General features: G+C 35.4%; 1 protein-coding gene across 4 annotated transcripts in view; it reads right to left on the bottom strand.

Annotated features, from left to right (window-relative positions):
• The window catches only part of LOC143223366 (polyadenylate-binding protein-interacting protein 1-like), a 59406-nt gene extending 47083 nt beyond the window's left edge, over nt 1-12323 (bottom strand). For 3 of the 4 annotated variants that reach the window (XR_013012881.1, XR_013012882.1, XM_076451266.1), the window contains exons 1-2: nt 11850-12309; nt 4622-4743 (exon numbers count right to left, since the gene is read on the bottom strand). Coding sequence is in view for 2 of the 4 variants with exons in the window: in XM_076451266.1 (XP_076307381.1) it covers nt 4622-4743; nt 11850-12159 (432 nt within the window). In the remaining 2 variants the exon portion in view is untranslated. Of the gene's footprint in view, nt 1-4621; nt 4744-11849 lie in introns of all 4 variants that reach the window. The other variant, XM_076451265.1, reaches the window with a different exon arrangement.
• Nucleotides 12324-14701: the final 2378 nt, after the last annotated feature.

Here is a 14701-nt window from a genome sequence, read left to right as displayed (position 1 = left end):
TAAATATTTTTCTGGAACATGGAACTTATCTCGTACTTGAGTACAATCAAGAGATAACAAGTCAGTTAGGTTCTTAGCTTAAAGTACTAAGCAAAATACAAAATATCTAATAATAGTGAAGAGAAAATAGAACATTTACATCAAGAAGCAAGAAAGAAAAAAAGGAGTCATTTGTGATACACAATGTGCTCAAAAAGATTATAGTGACTAGGCGTGTCACCCTCCTACTGCTAGAGGGCTACTGTGATATAATTCTGATTGTATCATAGATTGGTGTAATACACATGAAAAGATGTTTAGTAAATGTTCTGTTCAAGACTTGACACTCAGCCAAATATTTTTGACAGTGGTGATAAATAATAGTTCTTAATTCTTTGCAGAAGTGAATAGCATTTCCAAAATTTCTTTTCTTGTCTGTAAATCAATAATTAAAAAATTACACAAATAATAAAAGTAAATCATAAATCAAACCAAATTATTTTTGTAAAACATTCTACAAGACAAAAAAACTAAAGCTCAAATTAGTACAGACAGTTATTCCAATCAGGAGTATCTGCTTTTCTCAGATGACTTAAAGAAAGGTCACATTTGGGAATTGTTATAATACAGCAGTGTTATCCAAGAGCAGACCCAATTCATCCAAGTTCACCTCAATATGAAGGTCAAAAGGAACAATGGCAGATCATCATTTCTGAAAAAGCATGCCCCACTGAGGAAGGAAAACACAACCCCAAGTGGAATGCTGTCCTAAGGATCAAAGCTTCGAAGCATACAATAAAGACAGTTGCAAAGGGCAGAGATGTAGAGGAGGTTCATGAGACTCTGTGTATAAGCTCTGGACTGTGTGCACAGCCAAAGTCCCTGATGATGAATGAAGTCCAGCATCTTCGAGGTTGAGGTCCTGGCAGAGCTATAAACCAGTGAAACATAGTCTAGTTTTGATCAAATAAGAGCACAATACATCTTTAGCATAGAACATCAATCCACTCACCAAGTGGTGGAACACAGGACAAGGAAGCTGTTCAGTGCTCTTGAACATCTGACTAGTAGCTACTTGATGTGTGGTATAAAGGTCAACTTACAGACAAAAATAAGCCCCAGGAACTTTGTCTCAGGGACCACAGATAACACAACTTCACCGATACAAGTTCAGGATCAGGGTGAATATCCTGTTAGTGGCAAAAGTGCACACAAGCAATTTTAGAGAGAGAGAAGTTAAAACCATTTGCTGTGGTCCACTTCAGTAAACAATTGAGGGGAGTCTGTAGCTGCCGCTCAATATACCTCACGTTCAACGACTGACATCAGATTTGAAAGTAGTTGACATAGAGCTCATTTGCAACAGTAAGAGAGAGTTGTTCAGTGATGGATTAATATATCTTTATACTGCAAAGTGTGACACTCAAAACACAGCCCTGATAAACTCCAAGTTCCCATGGAAAAGAACAGGAAAATGTCAAATTCACACGAACTTCGAATCACCTGTCCATTAAAAATTTTTTTTAAAAATTAGCAAATGACCATGTAACCCATATAAATGGAGGTCTCGCAAAGTGCCATACATCCATGTAGTATTGTAAGCCTTCTCAATGTCAAAGAATATTGATACAAGATGTCGTTGTTTGAGAAAGACTTCTCTGATTGATACTTCAAGTCAAAACAGGTGGTCTATGGTGGAGCACTGTCATCGGAACCCACACCAGATGAGCAAGAGGAGGTTGTTTGATTCAAAGAACCAAACAAGATGAGCATTAACCATACTCTCTTAGGTCTTATAGAGAGAGCTCATCAAAGCTATTGGATAATAGTTTGAAGGAGTCTTGGGATCCTTCTCAGAATTAGAGAAAGGTATTCAGATCTGGTTATAAACAATAAGAAAAATAGCATAAGAAGCAGGAGATAGATGGTGCAGCATCTTGTAGTGTACATCATCAGGTCCGATTGATGTATTGCCAGACTAATGAAGGGACAGTTTGAGTTTCAACAGTGTAAAGAGGTGGTCGCTCTCCCCGAGTCTTGATGGCTAAGAAGATGGAGGATGAAGCAGAAGTGCTAGATACCCGGCAAAATCTTTTACCTAGAGTGTCAGTGATGCTACAGATATCAGCTATTTCCTGGCCATCAGAGAGCAAGATTGAGAGGGTGACAGAAGGATATTGCCAACTGACCTTTCGAATCTTGTTCCATATGACTTTGACACTGATGGTAGAAGATGTGCTGGTTGTGAGCTTAATTCAAGACCCCTTTTGGCATTGACATCTTACCTGCCGAGCATATGCATGGATGGGCCTGCTGGAAAGCGATGGGGCTCTAAAGTGTGGGATACATACAAAAGTATCCCAGGCCCATTTTTGAGCCTTCTGTGTCAAATGGCAGGCAGGATTCCACCACAGACAAGGATATAGTGGAAAGCATGTCAATATCTTAAGAATACATTGAGCAGCTGCCTGTATAATATAGTCAGTTACTGCAGCCATACAATCATCTATTGATGGCTTACAGATGATGGAAGGATCAAGTTCTGCAAGAGCAAAGAAAGAGAGCCAGTCGGCTTGATCCAGCTTCCATCGGGGCACAATGGTTAGGTGGCATCGACTACAGCCAGTCTCTCTCAAAATTACAGGACAATAATCTCTTCCTTGTAGGTTATTGTCAACCCTCAATGAAAAGTGGGAGAATACTGAATAGTAAACAACTGACTAAAGCATGACAATAAGTATAAGAAACAGTATTGAAAAAGAAAGGTTGTGATCAGAAAGCATACCCTCTACAGAATGACCCATTCTATCAATATCAGCACCTCCCCAGTGGGGATGATGTCCATTAAAGTCCCCCAAGATTAAATAGGGAGATGGCAACTGTTCAATGACAACATCAAGAGCTGATTGTTCATAGGTTTCTCCAGGCATCAGGTTGAGAGAACAGTGATGGTATGACCCAAGAAATCATGGATGGCTGCAGCCTCCAAGGGTGTGTTGAGTTACAAAGACAGAGTGAGCACACACTGACCAACCAACAGTATTACCCCTCCATGCACTCATCCATCACACAGCCTGGCAGTTTTCTTTGTACAGAAGTGACTGTACATAAGGTGGCTGTTTAGGCAGGTTTCAGAAGTGTTTCCTGTATGGAAAGACATGCAAGTTGTCATCCAGATTAGAACATAGACCTCGACAGTTTCGTAATATCAAGTAGGAAATTTTATTTTTGTGTATACAAATTTGATGGAAAGCCTTTCTGTTTTTGGTCATGTTTTTTTTCTTTATTCGAGGGAGATCATTCGATTTCCACGAATCCTGCCCTGGGTTAATCAGGCAGGTCTTTGCTGTTGGAAGAGGATTCCAGCAACTCAGAACATGAACAAATGATTGTTTTGCATCTTGGGAAGAGATAAAATGTACCCAAGGAAAGGCCCATACCCAGAACCAAAGGAAGTGGCCTTGGGGTTCGCTGGAAGGAATGTTAGGGACAGAGATGGATGTTGACACTGATTCATCAACTTTATTAACCATGGAGGTCAAAAGACTTTTCATATGGTTTCGGAATGATACTTTTGGAGACACAGAAAGATCCATCTGCACTCTCATTGTAGTAGTGGAGCCAAATTCAGCAGCATACATCTGAAATGAAATGGTGAATAGCAACTTTCGAGCCTCAGGGTGAGTAATGTTTTGAATTGTCTTCAAACACTGCACCTCTTTCTCTTCCAACCACTTAGAGCAAGAATAAAAGTAATGCCAGGGTTTTCGTGAGCACTATATCCAAACACTAGCATCAGATACAATGTCTACAACACCTGTTGAGAACATCCAATACTTGTACTTGGTTGACCCTAGCCCAAGTGAACCAGCTGACTGACCCCAGGGGTGCCACCCATGTACAGGAATTCAAGGTCAAAGTGGAGTATTAGGGTTAGATCCCTCAATCACCAGGATCCTCTCCTCTCCTTCATGGGTCAGAATACATGGCAAGCACGTGGGTGGATGTTTGGATTCCAGAGAAGGTAAAATGAAAGAACAGAACCTTCCCTGGGAGGACCCCCTCACCACATACAGGAACCCACACCAAGGAAAGTACATGTTGTCTAATAGGTCATATTTCGTATGGTGATTATGAAATACAATTACCTGAAAATAACAAACTTACAGTGTTTAGTTGATAAATCACTAGCAAATAAGCATAAAATTACTATCAAACAGACTGAAACAGTGAATATGTGATTACAAATAACACTATTTAACACTAGGAGAATTTCTACCAATCCTTCAAGTAGACACTCATAATATCCCACTGCCAAATAAAAACTTTTGAATGAAACAAACAATACACAGTATTTACTGCACAGACTTTTACAATAGACTGATTATTATTTTAGTATGAATGTGAAGTTTAACCCACCAAAAAAAGTATAAAGAAAAATTCCAGAACAAAAGTTTCTTCCTAAGTGATTATAGTTGTGGAAATATTACTAACAATTTCTTACACAAATCAATTTTGATAAAACTAGTAATAATAATTTATATCCTAAGTTATAGTTAGGCTCTTTGTAGTGAGCATCACATGTCCTACTTTACACAAAGTATTAACAATTTATTGATAAAAGGAACAACAACAAAAATACCTGATAATCTGGATGCAATGTATCGGAATGTTGAATGGTGTTTTGTGGGATAAATTCTTTTGCAAGTGGTGAAAGTATTGAATTTGCTGGTTGATTCTGTGAAACTGGTAAAGAAGTAAGACCTAAAACCAAAAAGATTTCTGTTTTTGAAACTCACAAAAAATTTGTATTATTTTTATGAATACTATGTGCTCCAAGAAAACATTTTCTGAAAAAAATTAAATCTATAAATTATGTTTATATTTTTTATACATAGAATAATACTTTTCTAAAATCAAAGAATGCAAAGTTAAAAGTTAACATTTATTTTGCACTGAAACTATTTCCAATAGATACTGTCTCACTTATCTTAACCTTCATCTGCCTTCTAATCATTGGGAGAAACGTTTTCACAACCAGTGCACCAGTTTGTACTCCATAAACTTCATGCTTTGTCTGAACATATGTATTTCATGTGACTACTCTCCACCAATAATATGCCACCTACACTAGCACAGCAGGCTCCCCATGCTTTTCCTGCTTAACCCTCCTTTTTGAGAATTGGCATATTCCAAGAAGAGAACACTGGCAATAGGAAATGTGTGAGAAGAGGGGAGGGCCTACCAAAAATACAATTTAAGTTTTAAAAAATGTTAAATTCCAATATGATCTTACCTCCTCTCACACAAAGCATGAATCCAATATTGCAAAGGTGGAAAGGCCAGTTTAGGCACATAAAATTGAAACCATAGGGAAAGCAACCACTCATAATGAACAGGTGTGCTCTGAGATGAAAATGAAGCACACTTATGGAAAACTGCAAAACTTCTGGAACAAGTGCACCCTTGTACGACCCACACATCTGTAGGAATACATAGTTATCAGTCTTAACCTCCATTCGCCAGTCTCACATAATAAATAAAGAATAGCAATAGATATAGAATTAGAAATGGAAATTAGGGAGAGCAAGATGAGGGTGCTCAAGCCCACTACATCCCACATCTATATCACCCTTCACTGCCGACAGACATTTTTGGGAAGGTGACTGCTCTCCCATGTAAAGAATTAATTGAAAAATAAAAAATATATAAGGTACTACCATTTTGGGGTAAGTTAGATAAAAAGTTACCACTTTATGTTATTATTCCAGCCTCAAATATGATAGAAAGGCACTAAGTGACAGAACAGCAAACAAATTATACCAGCATAAAGTGTCATATCCAGCTGTCCAAACTAATATACTTCCAACCACCACCATATGTGCACATGAAGGCTTGTTTAAAGCATGATAGTTACAGTAAACATGATGAATGGGTTGGTGTCACTCCTAATGACATCTGGAAAAGACATCCAGGAACTCAAGTAGGAAGGCCCCAACTTTACCCTCATCTTCAAGAGTTAGGAACACACACTAACACACTGGACAAAAAGCCTCTGTCCATCACCCTAGTGACTGGAAACTGGGTGTGGTAAGTGTTCTCTTGATCTACTAGTAAATTTTGAGGGATGGGGTTAATGTGTGCAGAGAAGTCTTGAGGAATAGTGCTCTGGATACAGTATGCAATATATGAATCAAGTCCCCTAAACTTTAAAACCACCAAACCCCAATTTATTCAATCCAATGATTGGCAAGACAAGCAAAATCTCATTTAATCCATGAATGTCAGTTCGTGATAAATATAGTAATGCCATACAGTCAGTGCTTAGATGGTCTTATAGAACATGAAATTTCTACAGAGCCTGCTGCAATCAGTGGTAAGAATAATCAAATTGATTTGGTGTTGAAATGGATTGAGTAAAGCACACCTGTGTGGGCAACATTCACTACAAAGTGAGATTCAGTGAAAGCAAGATATAAGAGACCTTGGAAAATAAAGAGACAAGATTGTAACAAACACATTAGCCTCTTTATACTCCAGCAGATGTTGTTAAAAGGGGCATGGGGTAAGGGGGACTCCCAAAAAAAGCACAAGATGTAAAGAATTTGAAAGTAAAAGGAACTATAGGATCCCAATGAATACAGTTGAGATACTCAGCACAAAAGGAGGGAAAGTGGGTCACATAACACTCTCAAGCCTGACAGTCCAAAACCAATTATCAAATTACAATATATTGCAGAAGTGAGAAATAGACAGCAAAAGTACTGCAGAGATGGATGTATCCCCTTTCCTAATTTCCAGAGACTTAGAAAAATGGATCTACGAGAATATTAGAAGGGGAGACAGGAAGTCCTACAAACATGCCAACAACTCCAACTTGTGACATCAACATGTTAGCAGCCAAAAATGTACTTCCTGGAAGCAGAAACCCAAGGTAAGCAAACAGACTAAGGAGGATAAATTGTATATTCATCCTGAAACATAATGAAAAAGTAAATCTCTCAACATGAACCAGAAATTAAGAAAGGAGGAGAAACTAATTAGTCCCCCTTAGCACTATCAAAGGAGGAGTAGACTTAAAGAGGACTAAGAAAAGACCTAATATCTCACAAATCAAAATGATTAATTGGATGAAGGGAATAGGGTGCAAATCAAATTCATGAAAAATCAACTGAGTAAATAAAGTGCTAGGAAATACAATTCAAATTTTTTCCAAGATCAACAAAAAAAGTAATTTGTGAAGTCCTAGAAAAAACACCCCAGGTCAAATGAATGTCTTCATTCCTCATCCAATAAAACATAGATAGCATCAACCAAAATGGCCTACCTCCCAACCAGAGAGAGATGCTAGATGACAAAGGAGTAGGAAAAGTAAGATTAGTAGACTTGCTAACAACACTGATATGAGAATTCACACCCACAAATATGATGTCTAATTATTTTTTTCTTGAAATTATACTAAAATCTACAAGGTGGTGCAAAAATTGCAATCCATAGTGGGACAATGCATAACACTTCATCATAGAAAACCATGACTAATGTTTTGTTGAGAAAAATGATTATATAAGTGAAGTGTTAATATACAGTATTTTCAAACACACTAAAGAAGTTATTTTTTTCAAAGTAGAATCTTTTGGAAAAGATATTTTCAATCATACCTTTGATGAAAAAATAAATCTGTAATATATGCAAATGGTCTGTTGTAATAATACTGAACAGTAAATTCAGCACAATGCATTGTTATTATTATTATTATTCACATAGCTAAATTTATTTAGGTTACATATGAAAATTTTAAAAAAGGACTTGAAAAACCTCATAATTCTTATATATGCATCACCATAATAAGATGCCTCATCATGTATTTTTTTTGTTTCTGATCCAAGCTATACTGATGAGCCTAGAATAGACAAAACTGCAATCCACAGCAAAGGGTGAAACAAATAAAAAAATGCATTAGTCCTCTTTATCTAATGTTAACTTCAGAAAACCTCATAAAGGATTTTATGATAATTAATATCTCAATCTAACTGGGACACTGACACAGTAATATCAAGACAACTGGCTATTTTTTTTTCCAAATTTCTGAAAACAAATGGAGGGAAGTCCTAGCCCCACTAAATCCATTTCTGCTTATACAACATTAAAGAACAGTTACAGTTACATATTAGAAACATAGTAAAATTCTAAAAAATGTAAAGTTACACTTTATTCAACACTCACAATAGCGAGAGTTAGTAGTAAGTGTTGCAAGTTAAATGCCTACCCTCTATTCAACAGTACAAGTTTAGTAACAGCAGTAGAAAGCCTTAACATTATTGCAACAGAGACAAGGTGAGCAAGCTTACTGGCAATTGAATCAAACCCAAGTCCCTCAAATCAGGAGTCCCCTTCCCTCTAACTATATAGCTTTGCATTTCATGGCAAACAAACATACTAACATACTTCTATTCAACTAATTGTTGCAATAACTGAAAACAATAATATTTGTAAACATCAATTTCAATTAGTTGATTATTTTCATGACATTAACCAATTAGTCATAATATTGATTAATCAATTAATTTAAAAGACACTAAACAATGCAGCCAGTGCTCATATGTAATCAGTACTTTAAACAGCCTGAACTGGTTTAATGAAAGTTGATATGGTCAAAGTGATTCAACTAAGCCTACCTCATCTTGTTCCATGAAAAAAAATTTTCTAATAATAATAAAACAAAAGTATAAAATGATAAAGCAAGTTCTCTGCAAGCTAAAACAAACAATCAGACCTGCATTGTGGCAGAAATTGTTAAGAAATATTTTTTTTTCTTAGAAATATACCAACAAGCTAAGCTTTTATCATTTTATTCTGCTCTCTATTTGAGGTCCTACTGAACTAGAAGCCATTATGACTTACACAGTTGAAAAAAGCAAAGTAATGATTGAAATACAAGCAATTACAATACACCAAAGTTGAGAAAGAATGATTGCCTGGAATTGCTGGAAACTACCTTTGTAATGAAGCTATAAGAAACAAATGGGTTTGTTTCATCCAAGACTATTAACTTTTATTCTTCTTTAAAAGTGCCACATTATTTTTTTAAGTAAAAATTCATACAATTCACAAAAAGGTATATTTTGTTGTAGCTTGCTGGAATGAAACCAAAATCAAAATTTGGGATATTATATAAGTGCAAGACATCGTTTTTGGAACTCATATTAAGTACAAATGGAAATCAATCAAGCCATCAAAGCAGCATACTTTGTTGTGCACAATAATGTTAATAAAACTGTAGAATGGAAGTACACTGATTGCAAGAGGTAATTATTTTATTAAGCAAATCTTTAATTAGCTAACTCATTTGGAACACTGTGTGTCATTTTGATCTTATCTAAAACAAGATACTGACTTACTGGTTAGGTTCATAAGAGGGCTAAATAGGATAATTCCTTGATAGAATGTTTATCATATGAAGATAGGTTAAGACCTTTTGACTTGCTTTCTTTTTAGAAACCAAGAGTTAAAGAAATCTTACCAATGGTTATTCTGGGAGGTGATGGGATAAAGATCCCTGATTTAGGTGTGGTGGATGTATGTTGTGAAAACAATACAATGAGAAGGCAAAAACTTCTGATTCAGAAAACTAGATTGAGTTGCAAAAACATTTTTTTCTTACTGGTTGACTTGCTTATAAAATGTGTTGTTTTCAGCTGTAGAGAAAACAAACACTTTACAAGTTTAAAAGAGGAATCATTAATTTATTGAAGAATAGAAAGTGTTTCATTTTCTTTCTTTTTCTCAAAATCAGGCATTCATGAACTATACATTAGATATCTTACTTTACTACAATATTTCCTAAATCAGTATTGTTGTTCAGGCATGGTTTAACTTTGGAGTATATTGAATGCAAAAGACATTTCTAGATCCCGCTGTTGACAAAGTAATCAAATTCTAACATTTTCCTTACTTCTAGTAGATACCTATTTTCTCTCACATTTCCCACCCAAATTCTCCATTTCCAATGTAGTTTTTGTAAGTGCTACCCACTCTCAAATGATTATGGCTGCATGAAAGAGAAGGTGCTAGTTACAACAGCAGTTACATTGCACTCCTACTGGTGTAGGGTTGCTGCATGTTTATTTGCATAATAGCATGCAGATGTCTAAGTGTATTCAAGTGAGAGCAGTTGGGAGTGTCAAGGCTAGCAATATCAAAACTTTGCATCTATTGAGAGTAGTACAAGTCAAGAAAGGTTAATTATGAATGGAGGAAAGATAGTGAATTAAAAACATCTTTCTCATTATGATAATTAGAAGAACCTACCATATAGCTAAATCAACTTTGGACATTGCTTAGAGAAAAAAAGAATACTGCCTGTATATTATGTTATATAAACTACAAAGCTGTACTTTGGCTTATCAATTACCTAGACACTAAACTGAGAAACAAAAACTAGGAAAAAAGGCATGATAGAAATGCAGTACTTTTGAAATTCATGACTTTGTAAGAAATAAAATTATTAATAGAAAGACAACAAGTTCTGAATATCAATCAGTTTCAAAAAGAAAGTTTTATAAAGTTTTTCAATAACAAAAACCAAATGCTTCTAAGATGATCCTCCAATCAGAGACAGGTATATATACTATTCATCTCCCAATAAAAATCCTAATTCTCAAAATGTAACACTGATCCATGTAATAAATGCAATTGTTATTTATGTTCCCAACAATAACTATGGCTTTATGATTAATGTCATTCCCTATACATAAAATAATCCTATTCATATGAAAAAATAAGAAAATCCCTTACTTTTACTAAAAGCATTTTCCTTCATCAAAACACAACAACCAAATGTAATAGTTATGTCCTCCTATTACTCTTGACAGCAGTCTTTCCTTCCTTTTTATTCTTACAATCTAGTGTACAATATTCAGACATAATTTAAAATGAATCTAAATTCAGAAAATATATTTAAATATTTTTATGTTCTGATATCTAAAGACAGGAAAGCTGTATAATGAGCTTCACAAGTAAAACTGCCTTTTAACAATGATTATGTACTCCAGGTATTGTGTTTCCATAACCTTTGAAAATGAAATGCAAATCTAGTTTTGTTTTCAGTATTCCTGTACTATGTATATTGTCTCCACTAATTTACTCTCCCCTACTGTGAACTGTTGTTAAATCAGCAATGTAAGATGAATAGTTGAAAACTGTCACCAATTTCAAAAACACACCATGTTAAATGACACAGTATTACTATATTACTGTAAAATATGTTGTGGCTTGCACATTTTGACTCTCAACCAATGTGAAAACATTACCAAAAACTTGGTATCAATAACACTGCCCCAACAAAGTTTTTGCTTCTTGAACACTGTTGGGTGTTCCTTATAGATATTTGGTTGCTGATCACAAAAATCACATCCAAATTTTCCCATCACGTACCATTTCATTGAAATCTTCAATTTCACCAGGACATTACTACAATGGAAAAACGATATCAGTGCAACTGGAATTCGTCAATGCTTGCTGACTACTGTTGGACACTGCAACGTGATGCACTAGACATTGAATACAAACGAAAATCAGGAGAAAACACTTTTAATTATGTTGAACTCAATAGCGTATTAAAACCTAAACACAATTAAATACGTTTTCGCCGGTAAACTGTTAACTGTCTATTTCTCAGAGTTCCTAAGTGATGAAGCAAAACCAAAACTAAATTTGTGCATACCCACCAGGTACCTGTCACAATCAGCAAAAACTTTTCAGGAAGCAAAACTTTTCAAAAAAGTTGTTGTGCAGTGTAACCATACTATTCAACTTTTTCAAAACTTATATGTGCACTGTTTTAAAATGCTTACAATTCCGAGTTGTCTTACCTTCACCTTCAGAAGCAGCTTGTTGCACAGTATTTTCGCATACTCTAATGTTAGAGCTTCTGTTATTTTCTTCCCGACTCTCAGAAACAGTGTTACTGATATAAAAAGAACTACTTGTGGTATTGGAATAAGAACTGGAAGTGGAAATCGTAGAATGTACCGCAGGCACTGGCGATTGATTCAAATCAGGAGAAACTTGAACTGGTTGAAACTTTTCTGATAATTCACGTAGAGGTTGGCGTAAATCTTTCCTTTCTTTGAAAAATCCTCGTCCTCTCCCTTTCACTGGCGACACCTCATCACCTTCCATTTTGTTTTGGATAATTTAGTCATAAATGAAATAAAGTTCGTAGTGCTAACAACTGAATTAATTAGGAGATAAGCTGTGGTATTGAAAAGCAATTACTGTTCACTAATAGCCAGTTAGTTACTACTTTACTAACTCGAGTTATTCAGCGCCCTCTATCCCATTAAGATCAATTTACGAGTTAATGTACCAATTGGAAAGAGACAATGTAACGCCTAAATAGTTCGGATATAACTTTTTTTAGCAACTAATTAGATTACCCGTTCCCCAGACTGAACAAACGTAAATTCGTGATTAATGAAAAGTTATATTCGGACATGAAAAATTACTTCTCTTATATCTAACTGTAGAAAACGCCCATAAAACCTAAAAAGGCAAAACTGAAAATGTGTGTGTATCTCCTCATGGATCCAGTGAACCTTCTTACCAATTACGATGATTTATTTAGAGTGTTTTGAATTTCTCGCAAATCTACACGAAGGATATCTCCGCTAGCCGTCCCTAATTTAGCAGTGTAAGACTAGAGAGACGGCAGCTAGTCATCACCACCTACTACCAACTCTTGGGCTACTCTTTTACAAACGAATAGTGGGATTGACCGTACCATTACAATGCTCCAACGGCTAAAAGGGTGAGCATTTTTGGTGCGACAAAAATTCGAGCCCAGGACAACTACGATGAAGATCCATTCACATTATACGTTTATTATATGTTTGTTTTAGTTAAATATATTTTTAGAAATACGTGTAACTTATATTGTTAAATGTGTATTGCGCAAGTCCCGCCTATTCTTTAAATTAACAGAAGATTATCGAGAGAAAGAATCAACAATGTGACTAGATGTACATATAATTCTAGTGATTTACGGTACTGTTCCCAAGTTAACTTTCGAGAACGTCTCCTAAAAAAGTTTATAAACCAAGACGCCAAGAGATAGTTTAGAATAGTATTGTTTGTCGCTACTATCGGTATACAGTAAGCCTCGGAAGCTATAGTTGTGATAAACGCTTTTTGATCTGAAAACTGTAGATATTTGACCAGGAACGTTTATAGATTTCGAACATTACGAAACGTTCAGCTTCAGATAATTAACTTCGGGCGTTAGTATTTCTACGAAGATATTAGATGTATAGCTTGCCCGGTTAAAAGTAAGCTTGTAAACCGCGTTAGGCCAAACAAGAATAGAGCCAGTACATTCCCGTCATGTGAAGTGTATCTGTGTATCAACATAAAATTAATGCACTCGTCGTAACTAAATATTATTTATGAGGTTATAAAATGTCTGTATATAAATAATTATTTGTAATAACTGTTATTACAAATTGTATTATTGTTTATATGTTAAAATATATTTGTATTAAGAAAGAAAAACGCTATATCAATCTTGTTAGCCATATAGATGTTTAATTAACTTCTAAATTAAAATTTCACACGATTTGAAATCTTAATACATAGTGTATGTAACATAATAAATCGAAGATTAGTCCGAGATAAATTATAATACATAACTGTAGTAATTACATGTACAGACAACAAACTATACTACTATATTTACATAGTTTGTTTGTTTTTTTAATTTCGCGGGGGCTTTATAAGTTACGGTCAATTCCACTATTCGTTAGTAAAAGAGTAGTTCAAGAGTTGGCAGTGGGTGATGATGACGAGCTGTCTTCCCTCTAGTCTTACACTACTAAATTAGGGACGGCTGGCGCAGATAGCCCTAGGGTAGCTTTGTGCGAATTTCAAAACAAACCAGACAACCCCCTCCTCCCCATCCTAATGGTTTTCCTTTAGAATTTTGTTTCAGAACTTTCCGTGTTCGTTATTTTTGTCATGATTTGGATAACTTTTTGTACTCTCATAATAATGAAACCACTGATAATTTTTAGGTGCTGGAAATGACTGATTGTGTTTCTTATTTAAAAGTACCATAAATGTATGGCTATGTCAGGACGTTAAAATTAAATCAGCATTGATAAGCATAAAACATGACTGTCATGTTATCATAATGTTCTATGTGAAACAAACATTGACTTAGACGATAAAAATACAAAATTTAAAGTTTCATGGGCAACTAAACAGAATATATCAACAGAAGTTAGTTTTTATTAAAAGAGCAATTAAAACTGGGGGACCCGCGGTAATTTTGAGTTCAAAAGTATAAATTTTTGGGTTTTTGATGAGATTGAAGTTTGTCCATGAAGGAAAAAAGTCCATCTTTCGAAAGCGCTCGGATTATAGACTTTCTATTTCATTTCCCTTAAGACTTCTTGAACCTATGTGTTTATCTAACATCATTAAAGTTTGTTTGTTTTGGAATTTCGCACAAAGCTACTCGAGGGCTATCTGTGCTAGCTGTCCCTAATTTAGCAGTGTCCCTCTAATTTACTAGAGGGAAGGCAGCTAGTCATCACCACCCACCGCCAACTCTTGGGCTACTCTTTTACCAACGAATAGTGGGATTGACCGTAACATTGTACGCCCCCACGGCTGAAAGGGCGAGCATGTTTGGCGCGACGGGGATGCGAACCACGACCCTCAGATT

The sequence above is a fragment of the Tachypleus tridentatus genome, chromosome 8 (assembly GCF_004210375.1).
Source record: "Tachypleus tridentatus isolate NWPU-2018 chromosome 8, ASM421037v1, whole genome shotgun sequence".
Classification (NCBI taxonomy): Eukaryota; Metazoa; Arthropoda; class Merostomata; order Xiphosura; family Limulidae; genus Tachypleus; species Tachypleus tridentatus.
Note: the sequence above shows the minus strand (reverse complement) of the source record. Positions and strands in the feature narration are given on the sequence as shown.